The following is a 14,502-nucleotide window of genomic DNA, read 5'->3' as shown; positions in this document are numbered from 1 at the left end:
ACGGATGGGTGGAATTTCCCCGGTTGTGGGATCAGAAAAAGTATCACTTAATGCATTCTTAATTTTTCAAGGTGCAGTCTTTCATAGCATTTGTAAATAGGAATAACAAGCATTTATGGATCCAAATGTGCTCAGAAAACACCACAGTGTATACAGCAATAAAGGAAGCCTCGTGCATCTTTAACACAGGCATAGAAAACACAGTCGCATACAGAAAGCGCAGATTATACACGCTGACGCTGTTCACTATCGGTAGTGTGGACCTGCATATACCATAACATAAGGAGTCATCACCAAACACGCGAGATGGAGGTGATTCTACCAAACATACAAAGATCTATATTTGTCATATTATGGCTTACTGAAGATATTTTGGGGCATAGGAGCTTCTACATCTCCACACTGAAAAACAATACACCTTTACAGTTTTAGGATTTTTACACATGGTCATAATTTTCCGATTAGGTGTTGGTCAAGATGTTAGTTTAGCTCACCATGCTTACATTTCCAATGCATTTCTTCACGTCTTATCAGGTCTACCTTATAATTTTCACTTCGACTGAAAAGAGTATGAACTAGTTCCAAATAGGAACCTAGTTTTTTTTTTTTGGGGGGGGGTGTTTGAGACAGACCATATTTAGCTCATTTCTTGAACATAAAAGTTGAACATATTTAGTTCATTCAGAACGGTGGGTTTTTGTAAGCCGTGTTCATTAGTTAGTGTCACTGTGTATCTCGCACAGTAATACACAGCTGTGTCTTCAGTCTCCAGATTCTGTCCTCGTAATGTTATTGTGTTGGTTCCAGTGTCTCTGGAGAAGCTGAACTTGCTTTTCAGTTTATCACTGTAAGCTGTGCTCCCACTGCTAGTGATATATCCAATCCACTCCAGAGCTTTTCCTGCAGGATGTCGGATCCAATCTGTTCTATAGCTTGTAACTGAATATGAAACCTTGCAGTCGATGGTCAGACTCTGGCCTGGACGGACCACCATGGAACCAGGCTGAGTCAGTTCCTCACAGTGAACACCTGTAGATCAACAACATATAGTGAATACATGTGTCAAATTAATGCAGTTTAAACTTAAAATGAATTGTATATGTATGATACATGAATACATATTGAATCACAACTCACAGGATGCGGCTGCCAGCAGGAGCAGTAGAGATGTAGAGAACATGGTGTGTGTTGAAGTTGGACCTGTGGGATCTTCTCTGTACTCCACAGCTTAATTGAGGGGGTCTCATCCTCTGTTTTATGTCACACAAGTAAACATTTGCATACAGAACTCATTATTCATACTTTGTGGGAGAGTTTTTTTGTTATTTACTGTAAGGATCCCCCAAATGGCTCTGTAAATCACTGTATTCATAGCAGCATCAATAGACGACTACATTTTTAAAATAAATGATTCCTACAAAATATAGTTTAAGTGATCTTACAGGCAGAAACAATGATTGTAATGTATGAGACGATGTATAATAGCTCAACTACATCTATACAGTTTTTTTTTTCAACTGTAATCAGTCAAAAATGTCAAAACAAAGCACGTTTTGTCAGGTTACATCCAGTAATATTTAACATATTTAACAATATTCAACATTATTGTATGCTTTGCTCCACCCAGTATTTATTTCCTGTATAATTCAACTTAAATCCAAGTATGTTTTTGTTTTCTTTGTAATAATAACAACATTCCTGCAAATTTGAAATGATTTTCCTCAAATGGGTTCACATCAACTGCCCTGCCATGGACTGGTGACCTGTCCAGGGTCTATCCTGCCTTCTGCCCAATGGACACTGGGATAGGCTCCAGCAACCCAGCTGACCCTGGGGGAGAAGTGGCTTAGAAAATGTGTGTGTGTGTGTGTGTGTGTGTGTGTGTGTGTGTGTGTGTGTGTGTGCGTGTGTGTAGGTGTGTGTGTGTGTGTGTGTGTGTGTGTGGGTTCACATCCACAGATCTCCTTTCAGGGTATTTTACATGTTCTTTCCTCACCCTGTTCTGAACGATAACCCAGAAAGATTTCTATATTATTATTATGAGCAGAAACGCCAGGGTAGGTAGTCAAGAGAATTCTCAGTGGGACAGTTACTGTGATATACATGAAATATAAGCACAAGCATGCTCAGATGAACTGTCACATCTGAGTGAATGTCTGTAGTAATTTAAAGTTTAAACCCACAGACCCCACCTATTGTTTTCAGCCCCAGCATGATGTAGCTGCTGCACTGTTTAAAAAGGAATGAAAATTTGAATAAGGAGCTAAAATCAGCCTCAAAAAGGTGGACAGCAGCAGAAAGAACTGCAAAAATCCAGAAAAAAAAAATTAAACAACTACATAAGGAGGATGAGGACCTATCCGAGCAGGTATGCACAAGAAATGCTGACCTTAACGTACTTAGTTTTAGTTTAGCTGAGCTAGCGCTTTGACTGTCATGATTGCGTCACATTTGCAATGAAAGTAAAAAAAAAATATTTCGTTATTAGTTAGTCACCTGGGTATGTCAGTGTGGCATATAAATAAAAACTAAGGACGATGAAAATATGCACATTTGCACCCTCTCCCACTTAAAACAGGGCAGCCAATCAGAACAGAGCCCTTATACATATATCAGTCTTGATGACACAGCCTGATTATTTCTAAAGGACAAAAATAGGCTGAAAAATGCTTGTGTAAAAATAAATGAAGACTTTTTTAATACATTAATGTTAGAAGTGAAACAGGATGGTTCTCAAAATGCTTAATAGAATGCTGGTTATGATGTACGCATTAAGATGAGGTTCTTCAGTGCACTCTTTAGACCTGGTTGGTCTGCTTCACCTTTATTTGATGGACTTGGGCTCCACCTGTTGCTCAGGCCATGCATTCAAATGAATGGGGAAGTGTTTTTGTACAGCTCTGCCACTGTTTTCTATCACTGTGACTCTCTTGCACAGTAATACACAGCAGTGTCTTCACTCTTCAGGCTGTTCATCTGTAAGTACAGCTGACTGCTGGAGTCGGATCTGGAGATCGTGAATCTTCCCTGGACTGACTGGGAATAATAGATGTCAGAGGTGGATCTTCCAATAGTAGCAACCCATTCCAGGCCTTTTCCAGGAGCCTGTCTGACCACAGCTGCCCAGTAGCTACTGAACGTGTATCCAGATGCTGTACAGGTCAGTTTATGAGAATCTCCAGGTCTTTTAATTACAGCTTCAGACTGGATAAAGGTTTGGCTCAGAACACCTGTGGAAACGATACACGTAAATTCAAGCAGTGTTGCAATAATAAAATCAATGCAAATATTCATTAATGACTTCATCTCACCGTTCAGAAGCATTAATACCAAAAGCAGATTCACATGAAGCTCCATAGTGTCTTCCGTATTGTCTTAGTTAATCTTTCTTATTTCACAGCTGTGAGATCAGCATCACATATAAGAGGAAGATGAGTTTGCATGGATCCGCCTCACTGGCTTGTACCACCAATAAAGAACCTGATCATGAAGCCTGTACAGTGCAGGGTTCTGTTTAGGATTTGGGGTGATGTGTGTAGAAGAAAAAAAAAGAATCACTAGAACATTTTTTACTGCTGTTTAATGAACAACTCAATAAAATCACACGTAAACATAAGTTAACACATTTTCTAATGAGAACAAATTTAAATATGGCTTCCATCTGCCAATTTTAGTGCATCATTTAAAATAACATAAAATGGATGTGTGTGTGTGTGTGTGTGTGTGTGTGTGTGTGTGTGTGTGTGTGCTAAATAAATAATGGTGACAATCAGCTTGCAATTATTGCATTCTTCCTCCTTTTCAACTTTAATAAGGCTGCAAAAAATAGAGTAAGAGCGCCCCTCGGGGGCTACAATGTTAATGACATGATTTACGTTTTCAAATTCACTGTGTTGTTGGAGTATTTGTGGCACATATAGAGTCCTCTAGAAATTATAGGCAGTGAAATACTATGTACAGTTCTTCAAATCTCAATTTAGGAAGGCACTAAAAAGGGAAAAAGCTTGCAGTTGATTTTGGAATTATTATGCTTTATGTTTTTATTACATTACATTACATTTAGCAGACGCTTTTATCCAAAGCGACTTATAAATAATGTGGTACATAGAATAAATTTTATTAATACATGTGTGATTCATAAAAAGAAAATCTTAAAAATGCCATTTAAATGGTGACAGAGTGCAAGAAAATATGACACAGATTCACATTGTTGCTCTCAGCATTAAACCGAGTTTATTAGACTTTCTCTGAGCTCATCGTTTATTCTGTCTTCTATTCTTTTCAGGAGTCTTGCTTTCAGCTTTGTGAGGAAACCTGCAGGGACTTTTTCCCCATCTCCAAAGTTCAGTCTTAGACATTGGTTGTGTGTCATCCCAAACCCTTTCAGTGGTGTTGAGGTCTGGGCTCAGGGGTGGTCAGTCCATTGTTCTGAGTACATCAGCAGCTTCTGTGTTTGATTTGCATATTTTTATCTCCATTTTATCACTCATAGCTTAAACTCTGCCATTTGAAACTTCTATTATGTTTATAATGCATTCTTAATTTTTCAAGGTGCAGTCTTTCATAGCATTTGTAAATAGGAATAACAAGCATTTATGGATCCAAATGTGCTCAGAAAACACCACAGTGTATACAGCAATAAAGGAAGCCTCGTGCATCTTTAACACAGGCATAGAAAACACAGTTGCATACAGAAAGCGCAGATTATACACGCTGACGCGGTTCACTATCAGTAGTGTGGACCTGCATATACCATAACATAAGGAGTCATCACCAAACACGCGAGATGGAGGTGATTCTACCAAACATACAAAGATCTATATTTGTCATATTATGGCTTACTAAAGATATTTTGGGGCATAGGAGCTTCTACATCTCCACACTGAAAAACAATACACCTTTACAGTTTTAGGATTTTTACACATGGTCATAATTTTCCGATTAGGTGTTGGTCAAGATGTTAGTTTAGCTCACCATGCTTACATTTCCAATGTATTTCTTCACGTCTTATCAGGTCTACCTTATAATTTTCACTTCGACTGAAAAGAGTATGAACTAGTTCCAAATAGGAACCTAGTTTTTTTTTGGGGGGGGTGTTTGAGACAGACCATATTTAGCTCATTTCTTGAACATAAAAGTTGAACATATTTAGTTCATTCAGAACGGTGGGTTTTTGTAAGCCGTGTTCATTAGTTAGTGTCACTGTGTATCTCGCACAGTAATACACAGCTGTGTCTTCAGTCTGCAGATTCTGTCCTCGTAATGTTATTGTGTTGGTTCCAGTGTCTCTGGAGAAGCTGAACTTGCTTTTCAGTTTATCACTGTAAGCTGTGCTCCCACTGCTAGTGATATATCCAATCCACTCCAGAGCTTTTCCTGCAGGATGTCGGATCCAATCTGTTCTATAGCTTGTAACTGAATATGAAACCTTGCAGTCGATGGTCAGACTCTGGCCTGGACGGACCACCATGGAACCAGGCTGAGTCAGTTCCTCACAGTGAACACCTGTAGATCAACAACATATAGTGAATACATGTGTCAAATTAATGCAGTTTAAACTTAAAATGAATTGTATATGTATGATACATGAATACATATTGAATCACAACTCACAGGATGCGGCTGCCAGCAGGAGCAGTAGAGATGTAGAGAACATGGTGTGTGTTGAAGTTGGACCTGTGGGATCTTCTCTGTACTCCACAGCTTAATTGAGGGGGTCTCATCCTCTGTTTTATGTCACACAAGTAAACATTTGCATACAGAACTCATTATTCATACTTTGTGGGAGAGTTTTTTTGTTATTTACTGTAAGGATCCCCCAAATGGCTCTGTAAATCACTGTATTCATAGCAGCATCAATAGACGACTACATTTTTAAAATAAATGATTCCTACAAAATATAGTTTAAGTGATCTTACAGGCAGAAACAATGATTGTAATGTATGAGACGATGTATAATAGCTCAACTACATCTATACTAGTTTTTTTTTTCAACTGTAATCAGTCAAAAATGTCAAAACAAAGCACGTTTTGTCAGGTTACATCCAGTAATATTTAACATATTTAACAATATTCAACATTATTGTATGCTTTGCTCCACCCAGTATTTATTTCCTGTATAATTCAACTTAAATCCAAGTATGTTTTTGTTTTCTTTGTAATAATAACAACATTCCTGCAAATTTGAAAATTATTTTCCTCAAATTGGTTCACATCAACTGCCCTGCCATGGACTGGTGACCTGTCCAGGGTCTATCCTGCCTTCTGCCCAATGGACACTGGGATAGGCGATAGGCTCCAGCAACCCAGCTGACCCTGGGGGAGAAGTGGCTTAGAAAATGTGTGTGTGTGTGTGTGTGTGTGTGTGTGTGTGTGTGTGTGTGTGTGTGTGTGTGTGTGTGTGTGTGTGTGTGTGTGTGTGTGTGTGTGGGTTCACATCCACAGATTTCCTTTCAGGGTATTTTACATGTTCTTTCCTCACCCTGTTCTGAACGATAACCCAGAAAGATTTCTATATTATTATTATGAGCAGAAACGCCAGGGTAGGTAGTCAAGAGAATTCTCAGTGGGACAGTTACTGTGATATACATGAAATATAAGCACAAGCATGCTCAGATGAACTGTCACATCTGAGTGAATGTCTGTAGTAATTTAAAGTTTAAACCCACAGACCCCACCTATTGTTTTCAGCCCCAGCATGATGTAGCTGCTGCACTGTTTAAAAAGGAATGAAAATTTGAATAAGGAGCTAAAATCAGCCTCAAAAAGGTGGACAGCAGCAGAAAGAACTGCAAAAATCCAGAAAAAAAAAATTAAACAACTACATAAGGAGGATGAGGACCTATCCGAGCAGGTATGCACAAGAAATGCTGACCTTAACGTACTTAGTTTTAGTTTAGCTGAGCTAGCGCTTTGACTGTCATGATTGCGTCACATTTGCAATGAAAGTAAAAAAAAAATATTTCGTTATTAGTTAGTCACCTGGGTATGTCAGTGTGGCATATAAATAAAAACTAAGGACGATGAAAATATGCACATTTGCACCCTCTCCCACTTAAAACAGGGCAGCCAATCAGAACAGAGCCCTTATACATATATCAGTCTTGATGACACAGCCTGATTATTTCTAAAGGACAAAAATAGGCTGAAAAATGCTTGTGTAAAAATAAATGAAGACTTTTTTAATACATTAATGTTAGAAGTGAAACAGGATGGTTCTCAAAATGCTTAATAGAATGCTGGTTATGATGTATGCATTAAGATGAGGTTCTTCAGTGCACTCTTTAGACCTGGTTGGTCTGCTTCACCTTTATTTGATGGACTTGGGCTCCACCTGTTGATCAGGCCATGCATTCAAATGAATGGGGAAGTGTTTTTGTACAGCTCTGCCACTGTTTTCTATCACTGTGACTCTCTTGCACAGTAATACACAGCAGTGTCTTCACTCTTCAGGCTGTTCATCTGTAAGTACAGCTGACTGCTGGAGTCGGATCTGGAGATCGTGAACCTTCCCTGGACTGACTGGGAATAGTAGATTGGAGAGCTGGATGTTCCAATAGTAGCAACCCATTCCAGGCCTTTTCCAGGAGCCTGTCTGACCACAGCTGCCCAGTAGCTACTGAACGAGTATCCAGATGCTGTACAGGTCAGTTTATGAGAATCTCCAGGTCTTTTAATAGCTATTCAGACTGGATAAAAGGTTTGGCTCAGAACACCTGTGGAAACGATACACGTAAATTCAAGCAGTGTTGCAATAATAAAATCAATGCAAATATTCATTAATGACTTCATCTCACCGTTCAGAAGCATTAATACCAAAAGCAGATTCACATGAAGCTCCATAGTGTCTTCCGTATTGTCTTAGTTAATCTTTCTTATTTCTCAGCTGTGAAATCGGCATCACATATAAGAGGAAGATGAGTTTGCATGGATCCGCCTCACTGGCTTGTACCACCAATAAAGAACCTGATCATGAAGCCTGTACAAAAAAAAAGAATCACTAGAACATTTTTTACTGCTGTTTAATGAAGAACTCAATAAAATCACACGTAAACATAAGTTAACACATTTTCTAATGAGAACAAATTGAAATATGGCTTTCATCTGCCTCACTCACTTCATCCACCAATAAAGAACCTGAGAACATAAAGTCATTATGTACAGGTCATTAAATGCAGTGCCCAAAAGAGTCTTTGATTTCGTACATGATGTTTTAGTGACATTTCATTATATTTATATAACTACTGCATAGACTTTCTTCAATTTTCATCATAAAACACAAATATATTTACATAATAATGTGGTAGAAGTGAGGTTATTTGAAGCTATTTCACAACCTACAAAGTTTTTGAAATAAAGTCTATTGGAAATAATTTAGTTACAGGCTTTTTGACATCTGATGAAAGTTAATACTCTCTGCCAGTTAATGTACGTTTAGTAAACATAATGTTTATGACATGCATAATATGAATCCGACAGATACAGCACTGTGCATAAGTCCAATGTTAATTTATTTAACCCGGTCAAAATGGCTTTGAAGTACAAGTTCTTAACTTTTCAGTAGATACAAGATATAATTTAGTCTGTCCACCCATTCGCTTTCATTACAGCTTCCATTCCGTTTACAAGACTCACTTTCAGTTTTTCAAAGAAATCTGCAGAGATTCTTTTTCCGCACCTCCAAAGTTCAGTCGCAGAAGTTGGTTTGCATTTTCCACTTCTCACATTCAGTGATGTTGAGGTCTGGACTCTGGGGTGGTCAGTCCGTTGTTCTGAGAACACCAGCAGCTTCTTGATTTCATTTGTCTATGCCGTTTTCTCAGTGAGGGCATCTTGACGGCCGCACATCCTTTCAGACCCATGGCATTGACTCTATAATATAGTCTATCTATTTAAAAGAGAAAGTGACAGTGAAATTGATCAGGTTGTACAGTCCTCTGTAAAGGTTAAAGACCTTTTTTATTTCTTGCCGAATCAGCCATTTAGTCAATATGTTTATTCAGCATAACGCAGAAAGCATTTTCTTAACAATTACACAAAATTTCATTTCAAACTGTCAGTATTTAGTGTGTCCGCTCTACGCCTTTATTACAGCTTCCATTCTTTTCAGATCTGCAGGGATATTTTTGGAGATGTCCAAAGTTCAGTCTTAGACATTGGTTGCACTTTCTGCTTCTCATGATCCAAATAATCTCAAAACACATTCGTTGATGTTGAATCCTGGATGGAGAAGGTTTCCTTTTCTCAGCGAGGTTCTTCTCGACAGCTACACATCCTTTCAGACCCATAACGCTGAACTGTCTTCTCACAGTGGAAGGATGGACAGAAACGCCTGTGGATCTTTTCAGATCTGAAGCAGGAGGGGTGCTTGATTTTCATGTGTCTCAAGCTGTTTATGTGACAGGGACAACTTTTATTCAGTTATATTTAATTGACTTTCCCCTACCATATACAAGTGATCTTATCTTTGCTCCTCATAAATAAGTCCTAAAAATGGAACTAATGGCCATTTTGACTGAAAATGAAGTAAACGAAGGGTGGATTTTGACTGCATACCGCATGTGTTGGGAATCATGAAATATTAAGAGAATAAATTTAGTTTCTTTTGTTTGTTTTTTTTTTTTTGCTATTTTACAAAGTATCCATGAACTGACTGATATTCTAGTCAACCCGTGGATGGAGATAAGATAAAAACGAGCGTGGAGGAGGAAGCTGAGATGAACATGTGAGCTGTTGAGGGTGTTTTTGTTCAGGTCAGCTGGGTGGTTGTAACGCTGTGGCTGTCTGGCGCAGTAATAAACAGCTGTGTCCTCAGACTGAAAGTTCTGGCCTTGTAAAAACACCGTGCTGATGGACGTGTCCTGACGGAAACTGATCTTGCTCTTCACTGTGTCTATAAGACCTTTCCTGTCATCCTTACACAGATATCCAAGCCATTCCAGTGTTTTCCCAGCAGGCTGCCGCATCCGGTGAACACAATAGCCCGACTCTGTCGTCTTGCAGGAGATGGAGAACGATTCTCCAGGTTTTACCAGCTTAGAATCAGACTGAGTGAGCTCCACACAGTCTACACCACCTGAGAAGTTTTAATAAAGATAATAAACAATTAAAATATAATATACAAATGATCCTAGATATTGTCTCAAAAATGAATAACACAAAAGCTGAGGATGCTATAAAAACTAAAAACAATAACAGACCAAAGTGTGAAGTAGGTTTGGTATCTGTGTCTGAATCCAACACTAATTTTTTTACAGTATTTTCCTGTAATTCATGCAACTCGGACACTTACTGTATGCTGTTAGTAGCAGCAGTAAGAGCACTGAGGACTTCATTGTTATTAAACTGAACTGAATGAAGCTGGTCTTCTCCTCCTCACCAACACATACTGACCTTATGTAAGAGAGGCACGTGGAAGATTTGCATATAGCATGACGATTACTGCATTAAACACCTTGGATTTCACCATGCAAAACTTCCACAGATTTTGCTAAATGTCTTCATAATTCAGTCTTTGAAATATAGATCGAATTATTCAGAGTGTTTTGATGTGAAATGGTTCATTGCAAAGAAACAGACTCCTTTACAGTGGTGGTGATAGGAACCAGAGGCATTTTATTGACTATTTAAAACCACAAGTGAACCTAACCGTGTCTCCTAAGTTCTGTTTGGCCACTGTTTTCCCTCACACCACCCTGCATGTAACTCTCCACCATGAATGGATTTAAAAACACACACATTTTAGGCCATTACTGCTTTCAAAACTATGATAAAACAATGTTTCAGACATCAGGAAACAATTGATAACCACGTCTTGTAATAATCTTCCCTTGATGTAGCTTTTAGAGACTTTAAAAGCTTTGGATGAGTAGTTCTTATCACCACCTCTGTGTACAATTCCGGCTTGTAAGTTTCTCTAGAATGAAGCATTTCACATCAAACTGCTCATTACACACTGGCTGCTTGAGCGATAATACTGCAGTATATTAGCTTGTACTGGTCTAGAGTTTGTAAGATGTAGTTATTTACTGTATCAGAAGTATATAGTGGCAGCATTTGTTTATACCAGTGTGCACATATAAAGCAGTACATCCACATTAGTGCAGGTATTGTTGTGTGTACAGTTTTCATGGTTATTTCCTTTTTTACAGTCATTGCTGATATTACTGATGCAATTCATGATAACTTTGCTTTTTTTTTTTAAACTGCAAATCAGGCTTTCGAAAATATTACATTCAACTTGATGTGCGCTCCTTCCAGATGTGAGACTGATCAAACAGACGAAACAGATATGTAACAAAACTGTTAGTAAAATTTGCATGAATTCAATTTATAATCAGATTTGACTGTGTGTAACCAATATTTGTGTGCATTTGAAGTGAATTTATGCATTGGATATTAAATTCTTTGCATGGATCCAGGGCTTCTTAAACACTCCTCCAGTGAACATCAACAGCTGTGGATATCGAGCCCATTAATACACAGCGGTGTCTTCCGTTTGCCCATTCTGTCCCCTAAAGGTCACAGTGTTACTGGAGGTTTCTCTGGGACGGTAAATTTGCTTCTTATTGAATCCTTATCGTATGAGCTTCCACTTCTCTCTACATAGGCGACCCACTCCAGAGCTCCTCCCGCAGACTTATTCCGTCTCCATTAAAGAGACTGAATCAGAGACCTTACAGCTGATGGTCAGTGACTGGCCAGGCTGGACACTCAAAGCAGTAGGTTAAGTTAGGTCTTCACACTGAACTTGTGAGAAAGACACACACATCAATGCGTGTCTTAAAGCCTCACAACAGACATGTATTACAGAGAAGTGTGTTATTTAAATAGTCTTTTCATTCAGAAAGTCCAAGTCCGATACTTTACTGCCACATTACATTTTACATTTACACTTATGGCATTTAGCTGATGCTCTTATCCAGAGCGACTTACAATTTGATCAGTTCACTCAGGTCAGCAAAGGCAGTGTTAGGAGTCTTGCCCAAGGACTCTTATTGGTATAGCATAGGGCACTTCAGTATAGAAGCTCCAGTCTACAGTATAGAAGGCAGAGGTGTTATCCACTACACTAACCAACCTCAATAATCACCAGGTTGTCAGGAACGTGCTACAGTGTGCTCCAAAGACGATAATAAACAAAACATACATTCATAAGAATATATAGTGACTGTCTGAAAATGCATAGAAAATAAATTAGAATTGTGAAGTTAGTAGTAGCGTAACTTGGAAGTGTTGCAACTACAGTAGTATGTTCTAGATGCACTTACAGGATGCAGCTGTTAGCAGCAGCAGTAGACGTGTGGGTGTGGAGATCATGGTTTGTGTGGAGGCTGAACTCAGAGGAGCTGCTCTCTGATCTGCTTAAGATGAGCTTAAGTAGTTTTATTGAGGGCTGGATTTGCATGACAGTGTTTGCACTTGCAGTATATCAGCACCATCATAACAAAACCTTTTATCAGTGACTCGTAGAACACAGAAAAATGTGCTGAACTATGTTGTTCGGTGAACGCAGAAGAACGTTTTCACTGGCTCATTCACTTTGAAATATTCAAATAATATAAAGGGAATGCCGTCAGAAATAAAGGTGCTGTTTAAGCATATTTTATGTTCATCAAGATACAAACAATGTAAATGTTCCCTCAAAGGTACTACAGTGGTCTTAAGGTCCAATTGTGTTCCTTAAATACGTTTTTCAAGGTGAAAAATATGCATTTTTGCATTTTTATAACTGAATGTTTTAAAACAGAACAGTAGAATAAAAGCCTGGAGATGAGACAGGGTGTGTGGAGTCAATACAACGTGAAAAATCTAATTCCTGACTAAACGTACTCATATGTACCATTGAGGGTCCCACCCCAGAGACAAGAAGGGGCACTGCCCCAGTGACAGTTTAGTACCTTTATTTCTGAGGATGCATAGTAACATTCTAACACTGTAGATGGATATCACTTTAATTTAAAAATATGGAGGTCATGTGTTTCTATTCACTGTCCACTGTTCATCTTTTTAAACTTCCATGTGCAACAAAGCTGTTAAAAATAAAGAAAGAGCTCCCCTCAGTGGCCTCAAAGAGTTTGGCGGTTGCCCGGAGAATGGTACTTATCTGACTGCACTGTGCCAAGTGTTTGGTGGAGGGGGGATTATGGTGTGAGCTTGTTTTTCAGGAGTTGGGCTCGGCCCCTTAGTTCCAGTGAAAGGAACTATTAATGCTTCAGCACCAAGAGATTTTGGACAATTTTATGCTCCCAACTTTGTGGCAACAGTTTGGGGACGGCCCTTTCCTGTTCCACCAGTGCACAAAGCAGGTACATAAAGACATGGATGAGCAAGTTTGGTGTGGAAGAACTTGTCTGGCCTTCACAGAGTCCTGACCTCAACCGACAGAATACCTTTGGGAGGAATAAGAATGGATTTTGTGAGCCAGGCCTTCTCGTCCAACATCAGTGTCTGACCTCACAAATGCTCTTCTGGAAGAACGGTCAAAAATTCCCATATACACACTCCTAAACCTTGTGGAAAGCCTTCCCAGAAGAGGTGAAGCTGTTATAGCTGCAAAGGGTGGACCAACATCATATTAAAGCCTATGTATTAAAAATGGGATGTCACTCAAAGGCAAATGAGCGAATACTTTTGGAATTATAGTGTATCTTAAAACCTGTCTGCAGGATTTGAGAGGATTTGCATTGTGCAACTTGTCTGGACTGACTCAAGCCTCAACTTCAGGCTTGCCTGTATCGACTCAAGACTGAGCGTGAGACTTGCTGGTATGACCCAGGACTTAGCGTGAGACCTGTCTGCATTAACTCAAGACTCAGTTTAAGACTCTCCCGTATTGAATCTCCTCCAGAATTACTTGTATTGACTCAGGATTTAATTATAAGCTGCATTTATATATTATATTTTACTGTATTTCACTGTGTATTGTAGTTTATTGTATTGTATTGCATTGCATTGAATGGCACAGAGTTCTGTGTTCAACTCTGTTCCTTTTTCTCTGGGTATCTACAGTGACTTGCTTCTAGCAGTATCTGAGCTCAGGACCGTCTTTCTCTCTAATCTATTGGTAACTAGCAAAGATACTTTCTCTAGATAGACAAAGCACTTCTAGTAAGTCGCTCTGGATAAGAGAGTCTACTAAATGCTGTGAATGTAAATGTAAATTTAACTTGAGACTTGTAATTATGACTCTGAACTTGACTTAAGACTTGCCTGTACTAACTCAAGACACGACTTAAGTTTTGCCCGAATTGTCTCGCAACTCAACTTGAGATCGATTGTATAGACTCAAGATTTCAGACTAGTATTAAGATTAGACTTGAGTGTGAAGACTTGTTACAGGCAACTCAATGACTTGCTCTCACCTCTGTAAATTTCTAGAGTAAGACTGAACTAATTAACCAAGAAGACACATTTTTATTATATTTTTCTACCCATTTTTACCAACAGTGAAATAATTATGGAGCTGACTGTCTATGCCTTTAAAGGGGTTATTGTACAGGG

At 38.8% G+C, this 14,502-nt stretch overlaps 1 protein-coding gene and 1 gene segment (V, D, J or C); both read right to left on the bottom strand.

Moving 5' to 3' along the window:
- The window catches only part of LOC108436641 (immunoglobulin gamma-1 heavy chain-like), a 395,990-nt gene extending 394,776 nt beyond the window's left edge, over positions 1–1,214 (bottom strand). Inside the window, exons 1-2 of the mRNA XM_037544753.1 lie at positions 1,138–1,214; positions 732–1,029 (exon numbers count right to left, since the gene is read on the bottom strand). Of these exons, the coding sequence (XP_037400650.1) occupies positions 732–1,029; positions 1,138–1,180 (341 nt within the window). The 5' untranslated portion in view covers positions 1,181–1,214. The remainder of the gene's footprint in view (positions 1–731; positions 1,030–1,137) is intronic.
- Positions 1–14,502, bottom strand: part of LOC108414177 — a 512,138-nt gene that overhangs the window by 385,882 nt on the left and 111,754 nt on the right.

Source organism: Pygocentrus nattereri, chromosome 14 (genome assembly GCF_015220715.1).
Source record: "Pygocentrus nattereri isolate fPygNat1 chromosome 14, fPygNat1.pri, whole genome shotgun sequence".
In the NCBI taxonomy this organism is placed as follows: domain Eukaryota; kingdom Metazoa; phylum Chordata; class Actinopteri; order Characiformes; family Serrasalmidae; genus Pygocentrus; species Pygocentrus nattereri.
This window is presented reverse-complemented; position numbering and strand designations above follow the sequence as displayed.